Source organism: Lagenorhynchus albirostris, chromosome 13 (genome assembly GCF_949774975.1).
Source record: "Lagenorhynchus albirostris chromosome 13, mLagAlb1.1, whole genome shotgun sequence".
Taxonomy (NCBI): Eukaryota; Metazoa; Chordata; class Mammalia; order Artiodactyla; family Delphinidae; genus Lagenorhynchus; species Lagenorhynchus albirostris.
The window spans coordinates 31,548,517-31,572,217 of record NC_083107.1 but is presented as its reverse complement, the minus strand read 5'-3'; the positions used below and the strand labels follow the sequence as shown (position 1 = coordinate 31,572,217).

General features: G+C 40.4%; 1 protein-coding gene and 1 long non-coding RNA gene across 4 annotated transcripts; one reads left to right on the top strand and one right to left on the bottom strand.

The window, feature by feature from the left end:
* Positions 1–2,912: 2,912 nt before the first annotated feature.
* Positions 2,913–23,208, bottom strand: CNRIP1 (cannabinoid receptor interacting protein 1). Of its 2 annotated transcripts, XM_060168661.1 has the most exons (4): positions 22,605–23,208; positions 20,364–20,514; positions 8,703–8,752; positions 2,913–3,925 (listed from the first exon to the last, which is right to left on the bottom strand). In XM_060168661.1, the coding sequence occupies exons 1-4, from the start codon at positions 22,781–22,783 to the stop codon at positions 3,781–3,783; spliced, it is 525 nt and encodes a 174-aa protein (XP_060024644.1). In that variant the 5' UTR covers positions 22,784–23,208; the 3' UTR covers positions 2,913–3,780. The 2 variants fall into 2 exon arrangements, with proteins under 2 accessions (XP_060024644.1, XP_060024646.1); XM_060168663.1 differs by lacking the exon at positions 8,703–8,752 and having other exon boundaries at positions 22,605–23,198.
* Positions 5,325–10,184, top strand: LOC132531099 (uncharacterized). Of its 2 annotated transcripts, XR_009544012.1 has the most exons (3): positions 5,414–5,656; positions 7,917–8,114; positions 9,458–10,184. It is a non-coding gene; the product is annotated as an uncharacterized LOC132531099 (long non-coding RNA). The 2 variants fall into 2 exon arrangements; XR_009544011.1 differs by having other exon boundaries at positions 5,325–5,656; positions 7,917–10,184.
* Positions 23,209–23,701: the final 493 nt, after the last annotated feature.

Sequence of the window (23,701 nt, the reverse complement as noted above, 5' to 3'; positions counted from 1 at the left end):
GCAACGAAGACCCAACGCAGCCAAAAATAATTAATCAGTTTAAAAAATGTAAGCGCAGAGATATTCAGTGACTTGTCTAAGGTCACACAGTTAATAAGGATTTGAATTGCGGCATCTCGGCTCCAGAATCTGAACTCTTAAACACTGGGTCATGATGAAACATTTGTGAAAATAATGGATAATCTTCCTAAATAAGAGTCATGATGATGCATATCAATTTTTATTTGATATCCACAGAAACTATTGTGGTTTAATTCAGGATTATGTCCCTATCTATTATAATTTTTGACTTATTTTATCTTCTTTCAACATTTTTTCTTGGTCCTCTCTCTGTGAAAAAAATTTATTTTCAGTATATCTGTCTCTACAAATTGCCTTCTTTCCTCTAATTATTCTGCATCCAATTTCCTAAGAGCCAGACACTAGATCACCTTATAAGTTAGAACCGTCTTTAAAATACGAGTCATGAGGCTTTGAGAGAAGACCCAAGCCTTTAGTGGATGGACTTGGTGACATCTGTGACAGAGATCTTTACTTTTTGGCATGTTTTCTGTTCTCCACTGGGATCTGGATGGCTTAGATGGTTGGATAAGTGACTTCTCAATAAGCAAGGTGTCACAAAATAGAAATTCAAGGCATTTCTACTCTCCCACCTGTTCCAAAGTGTTTCAGTCATCATAATAATTAGAAGGATGGCCTAGTTCCTCAAGCTTCTGGGTAGCCACCCGATGCTTAGAAGTAGAGAGACATGGCTACAACTTGTATAAAAATAGCCTTCCAGATGGCTGAGGGGCAAAGTTACAACTCAGCAGCTTGATATAGCTGAGCACTTGAATCTGGAAGTAGGAGGAGAGCTATGCTGAGAAGTAGCCAGAGAGACTGGGCTTGAGTCCAATCATAAGTAGAACAGTAGATGCCAGGAGAGATCACTTAAGGTGGCAGATTAGCTGTTAAGATTTCCTGTTTACTTCATCTCCATCCCCTCCCCACCTCCCTTGATTCAACCTTACCTCTCAGCCTCAAGGGAAACATACACACATGCGCGCGCACACACACATTTAAACAAAATAAGGAGAATAAAGTAGAGGTACAAACCATAAATCTTAATGTGCTTTAGAAGTCTACTAGCCGAACTCATCTTAGCCACAAGAAGAATGATGGTGAGCAGTTGAACTCACCCAGTGTGTCTCTGGGACTTCGATGCTCCAGCTTCTGGGCTGGGGCTCTTCGGTGGGAGGGTGTGTCCAGTGACATGGGCCATGTTTCCCCCAGCCCTGCCTTAAGTCATTCCCAACTCAAAAATGGAAATGGGCAAAAGCCGCAATATTGCTTCCACCCCTCAAGGCAAATACTAAGACTCTGATGGATGAGTCACTAGCTTGAGAGTCCGTGTTTCCCAAATGAAAATATTTACTCATCAAATGTTTCAATAGGCTAAGATATGTAGTTTTCACATTTGCCCACCTTCTAATAACTGCATTTCCACTGGATATTCTGGAATAAAACTTAAGCCTCTGTCTATGGTAAACCCATTGCTTTAAATATCTCAGTGTTTGAAGAGTGTTGGCTTTTAAAATACAGTAATTAGGAGCGGATTAGCGCTTATATTTAGCAACAGTTAATAGACACTATCGTTTTTTGAAAAACAAGCGAATTGAGAAGCATACTCCTCTCTTTTAACACCGCTCGTGATTAGCCCAAATCCAAGGCATTACTGTGCCCTGCTGGCAGCACAGCCTCATTGCAGGTAAGTAACACAGGTGCAGAGGGTTTGGGGCCAGCCTTCCAAATTCATTTCCACAAGAAACTGATTCTTTGCAATAGTCCCATTAACCTTGCATATTCTTACCTGGAAGGTTCACAGGCAACAAAAAAACAAATCCCCAACTAACTTTTTCCAACCCAATAGGATTTGTGCTTCCCAAGTGAACATTACAATGTTGTTACCTTTCAAGAGAATGTTTCTTTGCTTCTTAGGGAATTCATCCTCAATCTACATGGAGTACAGGCTTTGTGCCAGGTACCTTGCAGTGCCTGGGAGCAGGCAAGGAGGTCTCCATCCTGATGCACATGCACTGTTACAGCATCACATCCTAAAGCTGCTCAGCTATATAGCTGGCTGATAGGGGTGTGGTCACCCTGGAAGGAGGAATGGAGAGAGGACAGGAACAAGCATTTTTTGATTGTCCACCAAGAGCCCAAGCCTGTGCTAGCTTTGTTGCAGCCGGTAGAGTATTCCCTGTTTAATGGTCAGAATTGATCTATGAGTTAAGTGTGCTATTTCTACTCCAGGTATATCCCCCTCACCCTGCAACACAGATGGTGGTCTTGTAACAGAGAAGAACAAACCTGACTCCATATTGGATCTATTCCTTTAGCTCTAATCCTTGTGCTCTGTTGCCTGTGCTTGGTCAGGCTGGCTCTGCACCTTTGGTAAAAGAATGTTGCCTATAGTCTGAAATATACAGGATAGCCCATTCTCAAGGCTCTGACCTTTAAAAGTGTAACACTTTCCCAATCATAGAGAGATTAAAAAGTTGCAGAAGAGAAAATAACATTTGTTTTGTTGGAGGTTTACAGGAACATCGTGACCTGACCTACATGGACAGCTGCAAGAACAAAGGATTCCGGCACCAAGAAGTTTGCAACAAACAGCCACACTGCCTCCCCTTTTAATATAAAAGATGCCTGAATTCTAATCTTTGGGACAGTAGTCCACCATCTACCTGGTCTGCTGGCTTTCCGAAAAAAGTCGTTATTCTGTGCCCCTCCACCTCATCTCTTGATTTACTGACCTGTCGTGTGGTGAGCGGTACCTGCCTGGATTCAGTAGCAATCTTAGTAGAGCTGGCCTGGAGCAGAGGTCCACCTGCTAGACAGATATTGCCCAAATTAAGAAGGCAAGTCAGGGATGATTTTCAATGCCTTTATTAAGAAATATCAAAAGTTGATTATAGTTCCATACACAGTTTTACAAAGTTCAAGTGGAGGGGAATGTAGGGAGGCCATCAGCATGCCTGTTTGGACACCACAGTCACTTGCCAAAGAGTTAACCCTGTCACTTTGGTCACCTTGTTTAACAGTGGTCCACACAAGGCTCGTTCCCACTTCCACTAGGCCACGGCACAATACCTTACATTATTTGAGTTGTAATACGTTATAAACACTTCTTAAATATTTGCCCTTTTCTTTCGTCATTATTCTTCCCTGAAATAGCTGAGCTGTTTATAGAAAGCACAACACTTGAGTCCCATTGACTGCTGTTTGCATCACATTTTCACAAAGGCTACTTTGACACAGATGGAAAAACATCCCAAGTTACATGTTACCCTTGCACACTTGGGATGGAACCCAAGCACACTGTTATTTTTTATTTAACATTTAACAAAAAAGAGCGAAGCACTCAACTTGGAAACAAAACAGCACAGTCATTCAGTGGAAAAGTTAAGTGTGGGACACAGCCTGCGGATTCCACGGAGCTCCTCCAAGTGGCCACCAGCATGAGCAAGAGCAACTGGAGGCGGGAACACCAACACAGAATACAGAAAGGGAGTCTCTTGGGCAGGGTACATCATGACCTTTTATGTCAGGGACATTGCATCAGAGGGGAATTACACATTCAGAATAATCAGGGCTAGTAGATAATTGGCACCCAATGGGAGACAGCAACGGAGTGGTGTGCCTTGGTGAAGGCTTGTGCTGGGTTATCTAAAAGTGGATCTTTGAAGAGACTGTCCAACAGCATCAGAAAGCGCCATCTTTAGAGGAAGGACTCCTTGTTCACCCACATGAGACTGCGGGTCTCATTGGGCTTGCATTCGTACTCAATGACGGAGAAGGGGCTTCCCCACTGGCAGTGATCTCGCTTGTGGTAATTGTAAAACTTGACCTGCCACACCGTCTCGAAGGTCCCAATGTCAGTGAACTGAGGGAAGAGAGACATGCCCCATCAAAACCTCATTCTGCCATGAGCAAACATAAGAGTTGATGTTCGTGAAAGAGATATAATGGGGAAGAACAAATCTGACTCCATATTAGATCTGTTTCTTTTACTTCAACCTTTGTATTCTATTGCTTTTGCTTCGAGTTAAGAATGTTGCCTATGGCCTGCAAATACAGGACGGCCCATTCTCAAGGCTCTGACCTTTAAGAGTACAACACTTTCCCATTCATATAAAGATAAAAAGTGCAGAACAGAGAATAACATTCGTCTTGTTGGAGGTTTACAGGAACATCGTGACCTGACCTACATGGACAGCTGCAAGAACAAAGGATTCCAGCACCAAGAAGTTTACACCAACCAACTCCCCCTTCACCCCTGCCCCTCACCTGTTAGTATAAACGAAGCCTGAATTCTGACTGGGGTAAGATGGTTCTCTAGGACATTAGTCGGCCACCTTCTCAGTCTGCTGGTTTTCCAAATAAAGTTCCCCCAATAACTTGTCTCCCGACTTACTGCCTGTCATGCAGCGAGCACAGTGACTTTAGACTTAGTAACAGATGTACTGTGTAATGAGGTGTAATCTGTGTAATCACTCCAGGCTCTTGTGGTCTGAAAGCTTAGGCCCTTACTCTAATGAGCTATCTTCCTTTATTGTGAGAGAGATATTCCTGAAAAGCTGTCTGTAAACCATTTATTTCTCTATAAAATCTTATTCCCATCCCACTCATGGCATTTGTTATCATATTGCCTTTAATACAAATAACTCCCCAAATGTATCTGTTTCCCATATTTAGGTTCTGGAAACTTCTCTTAGAATCTCAGAATTTCAGAGGTTGCCACAGAAGGGAGATTGGGAAGAGAAGAGAGGGAATGGTGTTTAATGATTGTCTTTGGTTTCTTTTACGAAAAATATCTGTACAAAATAACACGTGCACAACGACACGAAACAAAAGCTACAACTGCCCTCCATCGCTAATTTCAATTCCAGGGAAAACTATGTTATCGGAAGCATCTGTTTGTTAAAGACCCTACTTTAACTTTCAAATACTATTGAGTGTTTATAAGCCATGCCCATGTCTCAGGTTCTGATTTTACATTACCCAAAACCCTATGTGAGTACCTACTGTGTGCCTCGTACATAGAAAAATTTGTATAAGGCATGATCCTTTGCTCTCAAGAGGTTTGCATTCTACTTCCAGAAGGTAGGCCCTGCAAACACTGCACGGAATTCTACGGAGTCCTGAGCACACAATTCTCATGTAGCTGAGAAGAGGGCACAGAATACCCTAGAGGCCATTGGGCAGGGGCTCAAGTGGCCTGTAGGGTAGCCTGGCCCTGCCACTGCCTCCTGCAGCTATTTAGGGGATGTGGCAGTAAACAGCATGATGCCTGTCGTTATTTTCTCCTCTGACCCACCCCCCATCATGGGAAGAGGCCAGGCCTGACTTAGCAGGGTTCTTAGACTTGTCAGGAGCCAGAAGACATCGTGGGGGAGGGCTGTGAGCAATAGGAGCCTTATGCTTGCGGCTGCTACAGGAGGAGGGCGATCAGGCGCTCCCCAGAGAGCCTTCCAAGATGCTCTCAAAATCATAGCCTGCCCCATTGCCTCATCCTGCTAATCGGACCCTAAAACAAGGTATGGCTTGCCTTTGAGAAATCTGCTTGACCTGAAACAGTAGGTGATGTACCTAGAGTCCACAAATCTTCTCCCAGGTAAGAAAATGAAGGATCTCTTTTTAGAGAGTCGTAGCTTAAAGACCTGTGCACATATATGCAGCTTTATTCACAAAAGCCCCAGCCTGGGATCAACCCAAATGTTTCATCATTCACCTGCTGATAGACACATTTTGGTACATCAGTAAAATGGCTTTCTTCTCAATAAGAGAACATACTGATTCAGGCAGCAACAGTGATGGATCTCAAAGACATGCTGAGCAAAAGAATCTAGACCCCAAAGAATACATGTACTATATGATTCCATTTATATCCATATATTTTATAGCTCCATATAATTTATAGTGATAGAATATAATCTATGCTGACAGGAAACATCTGTGGTTACCCAAGTTACCTGGGGTAGGAGGAGGGAATTGATGATAGATGAAAATGTGCAAGAGGGAACTTTCTGGGGTAATGGAAACATTCTACATCTTGATTGGGGTGGTGGTTACAAGAGTATATGTATGTGTTTGTTAAAACTCATTGATCAGTATACTTAAAATGGGTACATTTGTTATATGTAAACTATACAACAAAGTTGATTAAAAATTAGAACTATGGATTTTTAGTGAGCACCAAGGAAACAGGTATTCTGAACACTGCCAGTGGGAACTGAATTACATAGCCTTCCGGAAGGGTAATTTGTATCAAGTAAAGGTGTGAACATACTTGGGTCCAGTAATTTCACTTATAATTTATCTTAAGAATACCACAGGGTTTCGAGTAGTGAAAAATTGAACACTAACTTTCCATCCTTAATTAATTATGGCATATGTGTATAGTGGAATACTATGTAACAATTCTAAATGTAAATATTTACTAAAATTTTTCTAGTATATCCTATATTGTCACCTGAACTAAGCAGAGTACCAACAAGACTGTCTAGTGTTAATTCCATTAAAATTACACATGTGAATGCTGATGGAATAAGTTTTATTTTCTTCTATGTATTTATTTGTACTTTAAAAATTTAATGATTGAATTTTACTTTTATAATCAGAAAACATGTTAAGGCAAATTGTAAGTATTTACAAGTATGACCAAATAGCTAATATCCTTAATATAAAATATTATATGAATTAACTAGTAAGAACTACTAAGAACATTTGGATAAAACTGGACAGTTCATTAAAAACTTGGCTAACATCTGAAAAATATTCAAATGTAATATTATTAGTAATTAAAGAAATACATACTTTACAGAGATATTATTCACCTATCAACTTAGCAAACATTTCCAAATACTGGAAGCAATTTAAGCATCCAACTTTAGGAAATTATTATGAAAATGGTGGAATATCTGTACTATGGATTTATATAATCACTAAACAGGAATTTAGTTTTAATGATGAAAGAAAATGATTACAATTTTAACCGAAAAACGATTAAAACACTTTATATACATTATGAGTTCAAATACACAAAATAAGATGTACAGAGAAAAGAAAATGAAAAAATATTAACAATAGCTCTCTAAGAAATTGTTTTTATATCTTTTCTACTTAGGTTTTCTGCAATAAATAGTTACTTTTATAATCAGAAAGAATAGTTTAAGTGGTGAAATGGATCTATCACCCCTGAAAAATTAACATATATATCCCTTGAACCCAAGGATTTAATAAATTCTATTAAGGATACATATATGCTAATGAAAATATTACAACTTTGTTTACAATAGGGTAATGGTGGTAATAACAAACCGATATCTCATTTTACAAATCACCAAGATGACTTATGATTATTTTTGACCAGCACAGGACACTGTACATATTAAGTGCAACTGAATTAAATTAAGTTATAAAAATATTTTACAAACACCAGCTAAACTTTTGAGGGAGCAGTTTGATATCAGGCTAGGTAAGTGGGAAAGACAATACCTTTTCTGAAACAGATATAAATAAAAGTTGGTCACAAAAACAAACAAAGATGATCACGACCACAGGCAAAAAAAAAAAAACAAAAAAACAAAAAGGCTTAAGGCACTACACTTATACCTGAATGACCTTAAAATTAATAAAGTCTCAATCTAAGAGTTCTCAGTAACACAGGAGACCAAAATAGAAGTCTGCTGACAGCAAGTCACAGCTAAAGATATGGGATGCTTAGGTGCTTCTACTTTGTTTCTCTGTTATTAATGTTGGACCCAAGGTCTTATTAAAGTAAACTTAACTGCTAAATAGGCATATGTCTTCCTCTCTCCCACACCTTAGTTGTTTTAACTTCCCATTAACTTTCTTCCTATTCTTCCTTCTAGAGTTCTATTTCCTGGGCATCTCTCTACCTAACTCAGGATTTCTTCTCTTCTGGCTAAGAACAGATGTGCTATCCAAAGCTGACATTACTCTTGAAGAACAGAGGAAGCAACTACAAGCTCTCCATTCCCTCCCAACCCATCTGTGCCTTCCAAGGAAAATTTATCCGGGCAGGCTCCCAGGTTATGCAATTATACATGGTATAATTCTGTGCATTTAATAGCTCTTTTTTTTAATACAATTACTTTCACATATGTCATTGCACATTGGTGTTGTGACTGGTTTTAACATCTCCATTTTAAGGATGAAAGAACTAATATTCAGAGAGGTTAAGTGAGTTGGCCTAGGTCTACACTGTGCAGCCAGCTAATGCTAGAGGCAGGTCAAGAAGCTAGGTTTCCTAATTCCTATCTAGAAACTATAATCAATGTACCAAATTATTTATATAAGCAAATGAGCTAAAAGGTACTGAACGGTTTTTCTTTTTTCTCCCTGAGAAGAACATCTATGAACTGCCGTGTGTAGAGTGCTTTAGGACACTACTATGGACTGAATGTTTGTAGCTCCCCAAAATTCATATGTTGAAGCCTAAATCCCCAACGTGATGGTATCTGGAAGTGGGGCCTTCCAGAAGTAATTAGGGTGTGAAGATGGAGCCCTCATGAATCGGATTAGTGTTCCCTATAAAAATAGACACGAGAGGGATGATCTCTCTCTTTCTCTGCTTTCCTTCATGTGAGAACACAGCAAGAAAGCAGCTGTCTGTGAATCAGAAAGATTGTTCTCACCAGATACCAGGTCTGCTGGCGCCTTGATCTTGGACTTCCAGCCTCCAGAACTGTGAAAAATAAATATTTGCTGTTTAAGCCACCCAGTCTATTCTGACACTGACACTCTACTACGTACCTGGACATTTTATTTGCCTTAGTGTTCTTATAAGTTGCAAGGCTTGGTATACTTTTATTTCACAACCAATGTGAAAGAGAACCCATCAGCTTCCAAAGAGAGGAGACTCATTTGTTGTGCTCAGTAACAAATGAAGAATCTGAAGAACTTGTTTTAAACAATTTCCATGGTGGTCTTACAACCAGATGCCCTAGAATCCCCAGAGTACTTCTCTCTACTCACCATTCCACCCAAATCCACTGGAGACATGTGAAATTCACCAAGAATAGAGTCACTTAGAAATCCACTGACTTGGGAGCACAGAATGAGATTATATTGATAGAGACATGATGTTATTTCCTTAGTAAATAAAATCAGTATAAATAAGCATCTTGGGGCTTCCCTAGTGGCGCAGTGGCAAATCGAGGCAACACAGCTTAACCATCCATGTTACAAATAAGTTTTTCACCAACCATCGTTTGCCTTTTAATTTAAATTGCCTTTTAAGGAAAATTTAACTTTGTTTACAATGTTTAACAGGAATTTTACATTTATGTAATCAAAGCTTTCCATTTTCACCTTTGGATTTCTTCCATTTCTTTAAGGTTTTAGATTAATTCTGTTCATTTTGATTTTTTACAAAGTTGACTTTTTACAGATAACCCTGGGATCCATCTGAAATATCTTTTTGAAGTATGGCATCCAGAAAGAACAGCAGTGATGTTTCCCCCAAATAGCCAGTTACCCTAGCATCATTTAGCCAATGATTTATAAAAATCTGACAAACTACTCTGAGGTAACCTTAGACTCATAAGAAGTTGCTTTGGTGCACCTTTAATTCAGCTTCCCTTGCTGGACTCACCTACTTGATTAACTGCATTTACTTGGGGATCTCAAGACTTCCTTATTACCTGTGAAAGTGGTTGTGTCTGTAATTTACAATACTTAAGCTTGACAAAAGTCATAAAATAGTGTTAAAACATATGTAAGGCTTTCATCACTAGAATGAAATTTTCAATTAACATTATAGCCGCTGACTTGATCAGGAAACCTTCTCTAATTTCAATTAATAATAATTCTAGGACTTCCCTGGTGGTGCCGTGGTTAAGAATCCGCCTGCCAATGCAGGGGACACGGGTTCGAGCCCTGGTCCAGGAAGATCACACATGTTGCAGAGCAACTAAGCCCGTGCGCCACAACTACTGAGCCTGCGCTCTAGAGCCTGCGAGCCGCAACTACTGAGCCCGCACACCACAACTATTGAAGCCCGTGCACCTGGAGCCCGTGCTCCACAACAAGAGAAGCCACCGCAATCAGAAGCCCGTGCACCACAACAAAGACCCAAGGCAGCCAAAAAATAAATGAATAAAAAGTTTTAAAAATAATACTAATTTCAATTGGAATAGAATCACGTATTACAGATAAAATACAAATGCATGGCCAATGCTCACACCAAAAGCTGTGCGATCACTGTTGGAACAATCATTCACCTGCTTCTTCTAGAGTGGAAATTATATTTAAGAGCCTAGGCTTTGCTGCTGGGACTCATAAAATGCTAAATACCAGCTTAAATCTTTTGGAAAATGATGTACAGTATAAACATATAAATCAAGTTTGAATAAGAGGAAAGTTAAATCTCATAAAATCCAAAACTATGGGAAAACCAAAATAGACTTTCAACTCTATGGGAAAAATAACCGTCTTCATTTTAAAAGAAGAAATCATAACAGAAAATGAAAATTTTTAATGTAATTATATTTCTACACAATGGAAAATAAAAATAAAGCGATAGTGAGAGAAATATGACAGATACGACAGATTGTTTATCTTTATTAGGAGTCTGAGTTTTTTAAAAAATAATTTCCAACAGAAGTATTGATGAAACATGAAAGAATAATATACACAAGAAGAAACAAAATTAAATTAACAAGTAGAAATGTTCATTCTTGTGATAGTGAAAAGTAAAATAGAAAATCTATTTTTTTAAAGTAATTCTCAATGATGTCATAATTTTAACAAAGCCAGTAGACTTTATTGCTAGTAACATTGTAAAATAGTTGTACATCTTAAAAAAAAAAAAAAACACCAAAAAGGCCATATGTGGGAACAGCCATAAAGATTCAGTTCTTTTGACCAAGTATTTTTACTCAGATTGAGGTAACTATATGCACAAAACTTTACATTATAGCACTTTTTATGATGGGGCAATCAATATATCTAATATCTGGGTAAGAGTGTAATCATTATGATATATTGTGATAGAGTCTTATGTTACCCTTAAAATTATAAAAATGAATACGTAGAAAGTTGTACCAAATATGTATTAAAAGCTATTGCAACTACAGAATGTATATATGTGGAAGGTAATCTGAAAATGAGCCATATCAAAATGTAGGGATTACTGGTGCTTTAAAAGTTTATGCACATTTCTGAACCTTGTCATGATATTTTACAATTTTTTAAGAAAATCATGCAAAGCCCTTGAAATGCTGGGATGCGTCCCCACACTTCTCTGTGAGTCTGTGCCCAACCAGAAAGGAATCCTACATAAATTTGTGGGATTTCAGTCCTATTTGGTGTGATCCTAAATGACAGTATTTGAGAATCTGACTTTCTTCAGCAAACAATTAGTACCACACCCCTAAAGATAAGTTTGTAATTTTCACACCATGTTAGGGCTGACTGTGGTCTTAGTGATCAGATAGCGGAATCCACCTATTTGCATTGAGGAAACAGGCCCATTGAATGAAGGTTTGCCTGGAATCACAGTTAATTACAGAAGTAGATGGCATCCCAATACCTTTATAACTTCCAGTTCTAATTCTGACATTCTAGACGTTTCCTCAGGCACCCATAGCACTGATGTTTCCCTTGGTGAAGAATGCAAATTTAATAATCCAGGAACTTCCTGCTTAATTGATTGCATTTACTTGGATATTTCAATGTTTTGGTGTTGTCTGTGAGAGTGGGGTATGTCCATACTTTTTAAAACTTAAGTTTGAAATATTGGTAACTTAAAAACATTGTAGGATAATGATGAAGGCTAGCTGAAAGCTTCACCACTAGAATGAACATTTGAATTTAACATAAGAGCTGCTGACATGATCAGGAAACCTCTAATTTCAATTGTTTTCCTTAGAATCAGCCTATTACAAATAAGATACAAATGCATGGCCAATGCTCAAACCAAATGATGTGCGATCATTGTTGGAACAATCAACTATCAATCACCTGCTTCTTCTAGAGTGGAAATTATATGGAAGAATCTAGGTTTTACTGTTGGGACTCAGGATTCATTAGTTACAGCATAGAGATCCTTGTCAGTACAACATCCTCCAAAGCATCTAAAGGCTCTGCAACCTTTTAGCCGTGCCTGGACAGGCAATCCAGACTTACGGTGAGTAAGAAAATCTTTCGTTTCATGACTCGGTCTAAATCATTCTCACATTAAAAAAATACCTTTGTTTCATTCTCATTCAAAATTATGTAGAAGTTCTCACTTTACAGATCCAATTCAGAAGTGTTTAATTGAGTTCTTTCTAAAATAAGTTAATCTTCCTCCCTAGGGTTCTGTTTACACCTATAGCAAAAGAAGTATGACTCCACCCTTCTAAAACCAGAGCAAGTTATACCTCTGGTCCCCTCAGCCCATACTGGTTCCAGGGAGAAGGTGGGGAGGTCTGCTCTCCTGCTCTGTGACCACAGATGGGGTACAGTCTCATCTATGGTGACCACTCCTGCACTTGACCCAGTGCTCAGTACCAGCTCAGTGAAAGAATGAACAACTTAAAGTTAGCTCACTGGCCCTTGGGCTCTCATTAAAATTCTGACAGATGGCCAACAGGCACATGAAAAGATGCTCAACATCACTAACTATTAGAGAAACGCAAATCAAAACTATAATGAGGACCACTTCATACCAGTCAGAATAGCCATCATTAAAAAGTCTACAAATAACAAATGCTGGAGAGGGTGTGGAGAAAAGGGAACCTCTGTACGGTTGGTGAGAATGTAAATTGGTGCAGCCACTATGGAAAATGGTATGGAGGTTCCTCAAAAAACTGAAAATAAAACTACCACATGATCCAGCAATCCCACTCCTGGGCATATACCCAGACAAAACTATAATTTGAAAATTATAAATGCATCCCTATGTTCATAGCAGCACTATTTACAATAGCCAAGACATGGAAATAACCTAAATGTCCATTGACAGTGAATGGATAAAGAAGATGTGAGATATATATATATATATATATATATACACACATACATACACACACACACACAATGGAATATTAGCCATCAAAAAGAATGAAATAATGCCATTTGCAGCAACATGGATGGACCTAGAGGTTATCATACTAAGTGAAATAAGTCAGAAAGAGAAAGACAAATACCATACGATGTCACTTATACGTGGAGTCTAAAATACTATACAAATCAACACATCTATGAAACTGCAGACTCACAGGTATAGAGAACAGACTTGTTGTTGCCAAGCGGGAGGGAGAGTAGGGGAGGAAAGGAATAGGGGTTTGGGATTAGCAGAGGCAAACTATTATATATAGGATGGAAAAACAACAAGGTCATACTGTATAGCATGGGGAACTATATTCAATATTTTGTGACAAACCATAATGGAAAAGAATATGAAAAAGAATATATATATCTATATATATGTATAACTGAGTCACTTAGCTGTACAGAAGAAATCAACACAACATTGTAAATCAACTATACTTCAACAAAATTTTAAAAAATAAACAAAAATAAAATTCTAATAACTTTATTTTTTTATTAATTAATTTATCTTTGCTGTGTTGGGTCTTCATTTCTGTGCGAGGGCTTTCTCTAGTTGTGGCAAGCGGGGGCCACTCTTCATCGCGGTGCGCGGGCCTCTCACTATTGCAGCCTTTCTTGTTGCGGAGCACAGGCTCCAGACGCGCAGGCTCAGTAGTTGTGGCTCACAGGCCTAGTTGCTCCGCGGCATGTGGGATCCTCCCAGACCGGGGCTCGAACCCGTGTCCCCTGCATTAGCAGGCAGATTCTCAACCACTGCGCCACCAGGGAAGCCCTCTAATAACTTTAGTATTTGCAGTTCTGCTTCGAGTTAATGTTTCCTTTCAACTCTAATTACATATGCTATTCTCGATACACTATGGTAGAAGGACACTTATTTGATTTAAAAGAGATTTATTTTGATCCACCAGCCCTTTGTTGGATGTGTGATCTTCAAATATTTTCCTAGAAGTCTAAAAATACCTTTTAAAATGTGTTTCTGTAGAAATTGATGATTTCCTCAGAAAAACAACTAAAATTGACTCAGTAAAATCTTCAAAGCCCCCCAAAGGCAAACATTATGGACTAAGTTGAAAGTTAGGGATATTCCTTCCAAATACCATTATTTTGGATCCTGACTTTTATGGGGAAATTCTGTCAGACTTTCAAGTAACAGCTAAATTCTATGCTATGTAAATTGTTTCAGAGCACAAACTATGAAAATGTGCCCAATTCATTTTATTAAGTTATTAACCCTAACACCACATCTTAAATGGTGAAGAACCTTCTAATTGTCCTTTGCCTATCTCCTACATATTGCTACTAGACCGATTTTAACAACATGCAAATCTTGTCACATTATCAGGAACTGGAAGCCCTACATTGAAATGTTTTTAAAAATGGCGAGTTGGTGGGTGAAACTTACGTAGAGAATTAGAAAATCTGACAAAATATAAACAAAAACTATTTGAAGGCTTTAAAAAGCAACTAAAAGCAGGACAGAAACCAGAGTTACCCGTGAAAGATCTCAACTATAACAGTTAAGAATTGTCCGTGCGGCTTTTTTGCTTGAGGGTACTCCCCAATCCCCCGGCAGTTCTGGCCCAAGTAAATGGCAGCTTTATCTGCGAGAAGTGGCAGAAGACAGTGTTCAGGGATGGCAGAGCAGCTGGAAATTTAGGGAGAAAATCCTGGAAACAAGAGAGCTACGGAAGAGGTGAGACCCAAAATCTGACTATAACTCTGCCATATTTCTTCCCTAACTGCTTGTATGGGCTGGTGGGAGGGGGCTTTTTCTGCTTGAAAAAGCGGACAAACCAGTAGAGTCTTTTTTCTTTCTTTTCCAAACAACAGAAGTTTATTGTCTCACAGTTTGAGAGGTTAGATGTCCCAGATCAAGGTGTCAGCAGGGTTGGTTTCGTCTAAGAGAAGACTTTATTCTTGAAAGAGAAAATTATGCTGAATAAGATTTGTAAGTTCACTTTTTTGTTTGTTTGTTTTGTGTTTTTAATTGAATGCATTCCCAAACCTGAGAAGTTGGAGTCTTACTGGTTTGAAAGTATCAAAGCAAAGGGCTCAGGACTGGCAGAGCAGCTGGAAATTTAGAGAAACCTCAGGGTGGATGGATCCCAAAATCTTAGTATAAACTGTCCAATTCCTTGGCTGACTGCTAAACTCCACTGGAACAAGGGAACCAGGCTAGAAAAGCAGCAACTGGAAGTTGAAAAAAATTAAGCAGAGATATCAGCTGCTACCCTGCTGAGAAGACAGAATTTGTAGTTTGAGTCCAGCAATGTTACTGCATGCTAGAATTTAAAAAGAGACTAATCCTCAGAAGAATAAAAGAAACTAGAATCAATAATATATTATCTACAATGTTTAGTTTCTAATCAAATATTATCAAACATGTAACAAAACAGGAAAGCATGACCCACATTCAGGAAAAAAAGTCATTCCTACTCTAAATGGGGCCAGATACTGGATCTACCAAACAAGTATTTCAAACCAGCAATTATAAATATGCTCAAAGAAGTAAAGGGGCACATGGTCTCAATGAGCAAACATAGGGAATCTTGAGCGATGCAAACTATAGAAAATACAAATAAAAAACTCTAGAGCTGAAAAGTACAATGACAGAAAAAATTTCAGAAAATAAACACAAGAGTAGCCTGGGAATGGCAGAAGAAAAAAAATCACTGAGCTTGAGTATACATCAATAGAAATGATCTAATTTGAACAACCAATTTTCTTTTCTTTTAGAAAACTGGACAGGACTGTAAAGATCTGTGGGATAATACAGATGTGTCCAATGTGTAATTGAGGAACTACAAGAAAAGAATAAAGTTGAAAAGAAATTTGAAACAAAATAACAGTTAAAAATACCCAAATTTGGAAGAACACTAACTTACAGATTCAAGAAATTCAGTGAGCCCCAAGAAGAAAAGATTCAAAGAAATGCACACTTTGGTGCATATAGTCCAACTATGGAAAACCGAACTGTACAATATACAAAGAGATCATTTTACTCTGTGTGTATATGTGTGTGTGTGTGTATAGCCTCAATTAAAATACCTTAATGCAAACAAAAGAAGGAAATAAATAATTAAGATAGGATCAGGGGACTTCCCTGATGGTCCAGTGGTTAAGACTCCAGGCTCCCAATGCAGGGGAGCTGGGTTCGATCCCTGGTCGGGGAACTAAGATCCCACATACCACAACTAAGCCCATGGGCTGCAACAAAGACACAGCACAGCCATAAATAAACAAACAAACATACAAATAAAAACTAACTTTAAAAAAAAGATAGGATCAGAAATCAATGAAACAGAAAAATGGGCCAGTGGAGCATATGAAAACAAAGCTGGGTTTTTTAAAAAGCCAATAAAATTGATAAATCTCTAGCTAGACTGGTTGGTGGGGGGGGGGCATGGCAAATTATTAATATCAAGAATGAAAGAGTGGACATCATTAGAGATCCTAAGACATCAAAGAATGGTGGAGGATTATTACCAACAACTTTGTGCCAACAATTTGACAATTTAATTGAAATAAATCAATGATATCAAACACCAATTACAAAAATTAACTCAAGGGACTTCCCTGGTGGTGCAGTGGTTAAGAATCTGCCTGCCGATGCAGGGGACACGGGTTCGAGCCCTGGTCCAGGAAGATCCCATATGGCACAGAGCAACTAAGCCCGTGTGCCACAACTACTGAGCCTGCACTCTAGAGCCCACGAGCCACAACTACTGAGCCTGCGTGCCACAACTACTGAAGCCCTCACGCCTAGAGTCCGTGCTCCGCAACAAGAGAAGCCACCGCTATGAGAAGCCGGTGCACCGCAACGAAGAGTAGCCCCCGCTCGCTGCAACTGAGAAAGCCTGCGTGCAGCAACGAAGACCCAATGCAGCCAAAAATAAATAAATTTATAAAAAAAAATTAACTCAGGGCTTCCCTGGTGGCGCAGTGGTTGAGAGTCCGCCTGCCGATGCAGGGAACACGGGTTCGTGCCCCGGTCCGGGAAGATCCCGCATGCCGCGGAACGGCTGGGTCCGTGAGCCATGGCCGCTGAGCCTGCGCGTACGGAGCCTGTGCTCCGCAACGGGAGAGGCCACAACAGTGAGAGGCCCCAACAGTGAGAGGCCCGCGTACCGTAAAGAAAAAAAAAAACAATTAACTCAAGAAATAAAACCTGAACAGCCCAATATCAATTAAGGAAATTGAATCTGTAACTAAAAACCTTTAGACAAAGTGAAATGCATGCTTTTATTGGTGAATTCTATCCAACATTAAATAAGAATAATATTAATTCTATACAAACTCTTCCAGAAAACAGTAGAGTGAACAACTTTCCAAATAATTTTATGCAGCTAGTATTATTACTCTGATACCAAAAACCAGACAATGACAAGAAAAGAAAACCATAGACCAATATTCCTCAGGAACACAGATATAAAATCCTCAATAAAATGTTAATGAGGGACTTCCCTGGTGGTCCAGTGGTTAAGAATCTGCCTTCCATTGCAGGGGACGCGGGTTTGATCTCTGGTCGGGGAACTAAGATCCCACATGCCATGGGGCAACTAAGTCCGTGTGCCACAACTACAGAGCCCGGCCACAACGAAGAGCCCACGTGCCACAACTAAGACCCGATAAAGCCAAAAAAAATAAATAAATATTTTTTAAAAAATGAAAAAAAAAATGTATCATACATAGAAAAGCTTAGGGATTCTACAAAAAAAAATCCCGAACAACTATTAGGACTAATAAGTGAAATCAGCAAGGCCTCAGGATTCTAGATGAGTATAGAAAAAAATCAATTTTATTTCTACATACTAGTAATAACCACCATTTATAGTAGCATTTAAATATGAAATACTTAATGGTAAATTTAACAAAGTACGTATAAAATCTGTACAGGGAACACTGTAATACATTATAGAGATGAATGAAAGAAAACCTAAATAGGCAGATATATTCATGTATCAGAAGGTTCAACAGTAAAGTGTCAAATCTTTCCAAACTGGCATTTAGATTTAATGCAAACCCAATTAATACCCCATTTTTTGGAGAAATTGACAAGCTCATTCTAAAATCTATATAACAATGCAAAGGGCCTAGAATAGTCAAAATAACTGAGTAAACAAAGAGGGAAGATTTAGGCTATCTGATTTAAAGACTACATTATAGACCATGAAACAAAACTGTTTGGGCTCTTCTAGGTCTTTTGCATTTCCAAATTTAAAAGATTGATATATAATTAAGTATGTAAAGTAACTGGAATTCTCATACATTGCTGGTTGAAATATGAAATGGTACAGCAGTCTGGATATTTCTTATATGGTTAAACATGTACTTACCATGTGACTCATCGAATCTCCTCTTAGGTATTTACTCAACAGAAATGAAAACATCCTCACTCTAAAACTCATACTCAAATATTCATAGCAACTTTATTCATAACCTCAAAAGCTGAAAACACCCCAGCTGTTCATTTATTGGTGAAGGGACAAATCAACTGTAGTATATCCTTCCCATGGAATACTACTCAGTGATAAAAGGAACCAACTATTTATGTGACAACATTATGCTACAATGACGTTATACAAGAACATTATGCTAAGTGAAAGAAGTCAGACACAATGCTACGATTCTATTTACATGAAATTCTAGAACTGTTAAAACTAAGTTATTGAGACAAAAAGGTCAGAGAGGGCTAAGCCTGGGGCCATCGATTACAGATGGGCCTGGAGGAATTTTTTGGGATGACAGAAATGTTCTATATTTTTGTTGGGGTGGTGATTATACAGTAGTTAAAATCTATGTAACTGAATACTTTAAATTGGTGTATTAATGTATTTACATACAATTTGTATGTAAATTGCTTATCGAAGTTGACTTACAAACCTTCAATGAATTCCCACAGGCATTAAGATAAATTCAATAAGGAAAGAAGGTCCTGTAACATCTAAACCCTACTTTCCTCTCCAGCTTAATCTTTATTTTTTTTAATTTTTAAAATTTTTATTGGAGTATAGTTGATTTACACTGTTGTGTTAACTCCTTCTTAATCTTGAGTCAGTCTCTGCCTCACTGTCTGCTCCAGCTCTACAGGGCTTCTACTCATTCACTGAAACACATTCTGCTCTCCCCCAACTGTTGATCCTTGTACCTCCTTTTTCCTCAAATGCTCCCTCTTCCCTCAACTCTTACATATCTTTAGTTCTTTCTCAAGAAACCCATCCCCTAAATCTTGAGCTAGACTAAGACCCCTGGTATATATCCCAAGGGTACCACTACTGTTTCAGTACATTTTGTCTAATAACAATTAACTACTTTATTATCGATAATCATGTATAAAGTATGTTTTCCTCCTCTAGATAAGAAGCCCCATGAAGCCAGGGATATCTATTTTGTTCACCACTCTTCTCCCAGTGCCTGACATATATAGGAAATCCTTATATATTTGCTGATAAATCAACCAAACAAACAAAAATTTTAAAACCCTAAATGAAATATTAGCATATTGAATGTGGTAATATATTACAAATAATAAATGACATTAAGTAGGGTTTATTTTAAGAAATAAATGGAAGTTTAGTATTTCAAAGTATATTTTATATTTATTCCATTAATATGTCAAGGAAGAAAAACTATCTCCATAGATGGGAAAAGGAATTAGAAGAAATTCCACACACCTCCCAATTAAAAAAAAATACCTCTTAGTGAACTAGAAACAGGATGCTTTAACATAATAAATATTTGAAACTAACATTGTATCTAACAGTGAAACCCTGGAGACAAGGATTACCACTATTAGTAGGCAACATTATTCTAGAAACATTAGCCAATGCAGGAAGGCCAGAAAAAAAAATCAAAAAATGACACAATTATATGTAGATTATGATTGTCTACCTGAAAAACCCAAGATCGTCGAATGAAGAATGTTAGTAAGCAAGTTCAGTAAGATGACCAATTACAAAATACACAAACACATACTGTAAAAGCAATGTATTTAAAACAATGCAGCTTTGGCATAAGTGTAGACAGATCAATGGAACAGATTACAAAAATGTAGGGAGAGACTTAAATTTTTGCCACATAAGAAATTACTATGAAACTGATCCCTGGAGAAGCATGGATCATTTAATTAATTGTACTTGGACATTATGAACAAATATATTCGAACATGAAACCATGAATTGAAATAATGTTTCATATTTTCTTTTCCATGGTTTCCACTTGCCTTGGCACCACACTCCACAATCCCAGGCAGGCCTTACCGGCATGGTGATCTGGATGGGCTGCCGTTCTCCACTCTTGGTTGGGGCCACACCTTCTGTTTCATATGTTCCTGTATATACGATTCTGTCCCCATCAGGCTCTTTAGACTTCAGTTCCAGCGGGACAAGCACACCACCAATGGAAATGTTCCTGCAATGGACTTGAGTTGACCACATATGGTAGGAATTAGCTTAGGTGCCCTGTCCTGGTCTGGACCACAACTCCAGGCAAAAACCCCATAGGGTGTGGCTAACAGAGACACTGTGGTGTGGCTGAAAGTTCTGAGAGTTTAGGGGGCTTGACCTCCCCAGCTAACCAGTCATGTGACCCTAGGTCAACTACTTAATATCTCTGGACTGACATCAGTATTCTCATCCAAAGTACTTGCACAAGGCTGAGTTATACTCTGTCAATGGTCTTCCTCTTTAGTTTCTCACCTGTGGAGCTATTAAAAACCTACCTATACCCACCCCATCTCAAACCCCAGAGAATAGGATTCAGTTGGTCTGGGGTGTGGTTTGGGCACTAGAAAATTTATTTTAAGGTTGCATAGGTGATTCTAATGCACAGGTAGGCTTGAGAATCACTGAACTAGTTCTCTAATGGTTTTTTCTTCTGTTCCAACAATCAGGGGTCCCATAATTTGGGGTACTCTTCCTCAAGCCAGCCACACACCAAAAATTCTCACTGGCATCATTTCTTCATGTTAGGGTAATGGTTCTCAAAGTGTCATCCCTGGACCAGCAGTATCAGTATCACCTGCCAACCATCAGAAAGCAAATTCTTAAGCTCCACTCTAGATATAATAAACTAGAGTTTACTACATCTAGGATGGGGCTCAGCCATATGTGTTTTAACGAGCCCTCCAGGTGATTCCGACGTAGACTCAAGTTTGAGAACCACTGGGTTAGGGCACTGAAAAACTTTGATAAAATTAAAGTGTAACCAAAAAAAATAGTTTTATCATTAACACAAATTTGTTTTTACATTAACTTGAAAAATAGAGAACTATCTTGAAGGAAATAGAACAGATAACTTGGTAGAAGGGGTTTTGCCAGGAAAGAAGGGAAAGAAAAAGTCTGCATTATAACCAGATGCACAGAACACTGGGGAATGTGAGGATAATGGGTGCTTGGAGCTATCAGTGATGGGGACAAGGAAATGGACCAAGAGCATTAGACACAACTCAGGTTTGGCTCTAAGTCATTCAGTTGGAGCCTGGCATCTAGAAGGCCAATACAAGTTTGTTGAATTAACAACTACTGGAGGACACTTAAGCTATAAAAGGTGCCAGGTGGAGTCAAAGCCCTCTCCACCCCACCTCCCAAGCTCAGCCAAAGGTAGATACAGTATAGGATGGTTTATTTCCTCTTTCCACACTGGACTTTACACCATGCTTACGTGGAAGCTGAGAGGTAAAGGGTTCCAGTCCTGGATACCTCCCCATAAGCTACTGCACCCTCCTACACTGACTTGCCAGCCAGAGCCTACTGGATGCATCAACCTCTGGGAGCAGAGAAGAGATAAACCTGCCACGAATAAATAAGTATAAAAAAACCATCCTTTTGTTGTCAGGATGTTGCTAATCACCAGGCTGAACAGACAATTCGGGAGAAAAAGAAAAACCCCAGGCAAGGAAAACCGGGAAACTAGGCCTAAGCAGAGGAGGCTGCCTTCCGTCTTGCTCTTCCAGTTCCGGGGTCCCAGGCTCATAAGGGTTGATGGAGGAGTGGGGAGCATCCCTCAGGGAGCCCCAATAATCACCCGCCCCCGACTTTACACCTCATTCCTCAGCCTTTCTCCTTCCTTCAGCCTCACAGAACGGGGCAGAGGACCGAGATTGCGGTAAGTGAACCCCGCGGCGAGCTTCTCCCCTCTGCCCCACCCCGGCCGCCTGCGGGTCCGCGCCGATGGCTGCACAGAAGGGATGAAAATTCTACAAGGAAAGAAAAAGCCCCCAACCCCTGGCTTCCTGTCGCTGTTTTAAACATCCCACCCCGCGAGGGGTGGAGGGAAGCGAGAACAGCGGAGACAGTAGTGTAAGGCAGAGGACGGGACCTAGGGTGCAGGGAGCTGACCTTATACCCGCCCCCCACTTCCTCCCCGCCAACCTCCTGGGCCCGCTGGGCGCGGTGCGAGGCAAGAGGTGCCCAGGAGAGGCTCAGGCTGTCCCGGGGGCCTCGGTCCACCCCGCGTACCCCAAGTGGGGCCGGCCAGCCGCTGCGCGCGCCCGCACTCACTCGACCTGCAGCGTGGTGGGCTTAATCTTCACCTCCACCTTGTAGGAGGAGCCCGTGAGCAGTTTGATGGTGCGGTTCTGGCCGAAGCGCTGCCCGTCCACCTTGTAGAAGACCGGGCCGTCGTTAGGCTGGATGCGCAGCGCGATGGAGAGGCGCACAAGGCCCGGCAGGTCCCCCATGGCTGGGCGCGGGACGGCGGGCGCAGCGGCTAGGGGGGGCGGAGGACTGCGCTGGCTGCGACCCGGCGGCTAGAGCGCGGTGGGCGGAGAGGAAGCGAGCGGAGGGAGAGGGAGGTGGTGGAGAGAGGCTGCGGCTAGGAGCCCGAGCCGTCGCGGCCGTCAGCCCCGGCTTCCGAGGAGCAGCTCCCGAGGCTGTGACCCCCCGCCCCCCTTGGCGAGGAAGCGTGCCCCAGGGACAGCTCCGAGGTCCCGAGCTCCACCATCCCCCGCTTCCCGTGCCTCGCCCTCCGCGCACCAAGGGGCTCGCTCCGGCCCGCAGGCCGCGGGCTGCTCAGCGCAGCTGGGTGGGAGAGAGTTAATCCTGTTTACGCACTACAATCCCCTCCAGCTGGGGAAGAGGACATTTTGACTCCTCCTAGAGCGGCGCGGGGCGGGGGGAGGAGAGGATTGGGAGGGAGTGGGTAGGTCCTGGGTTTAAGTGGCACTACACCAAAGGGCGACACCTCGGAATCTGGACACCCCCTCTGTCAGCGAAGGACTGCGGATACCATTGCTTGCAGATCGAGCCCCAACCAGGCAGGAGGAGGCTGAGAGGCGAAAGGGAGACGGGAAGCTGGGCTGGAAACCGTTAGCCAGTGATTTTAATCTCAGGAAACATGTCTTTCCAAAGCTTAGGGGACATGGCTGAGGGAAGGCGCAATTCCATCTAATGTGGACTGCACGCCATGCTGAACTAGGAATGTGTGCAAGAAAAAGAAAATAACCAATATATATTCAAGGGGCTACATCTTCTCATGGGTGTTTATTTCCATTATGCATGTCCTTGTCTCAAGAATGACCGTGTAATGAATCACATATATTTACACAGATCTTGTAGGATGAGCTATTAATCCTGTCACAGGTAACTGGCATGTCTCT

Excerpts from the sequence above, each read along its gene's own strand:
- CNRIP1 (XM_060168661.1), bottom strand. The coding sequence starts at position 22,783 with ATGGGGGACCTGCCGGGCCTTGTGCGCCTCTCCATCGCGCTGCGCATC. Across the intron at positions 20,515-22,604 it reads CCCACCACGCTGCAGGTCGA|GAACATTTCCATTGGTGGTG; the intron begins GTGAGTGCGGGC and ends AGTCCATTGCAG. Across the intron at positions 3,926-8,702 it reads GCCAGCAGACCTGGTATCTG|TTCACTGACATTGGGACCTT; the intron begins GTGAGAACAATC and ends CTCTTCCCTCAG.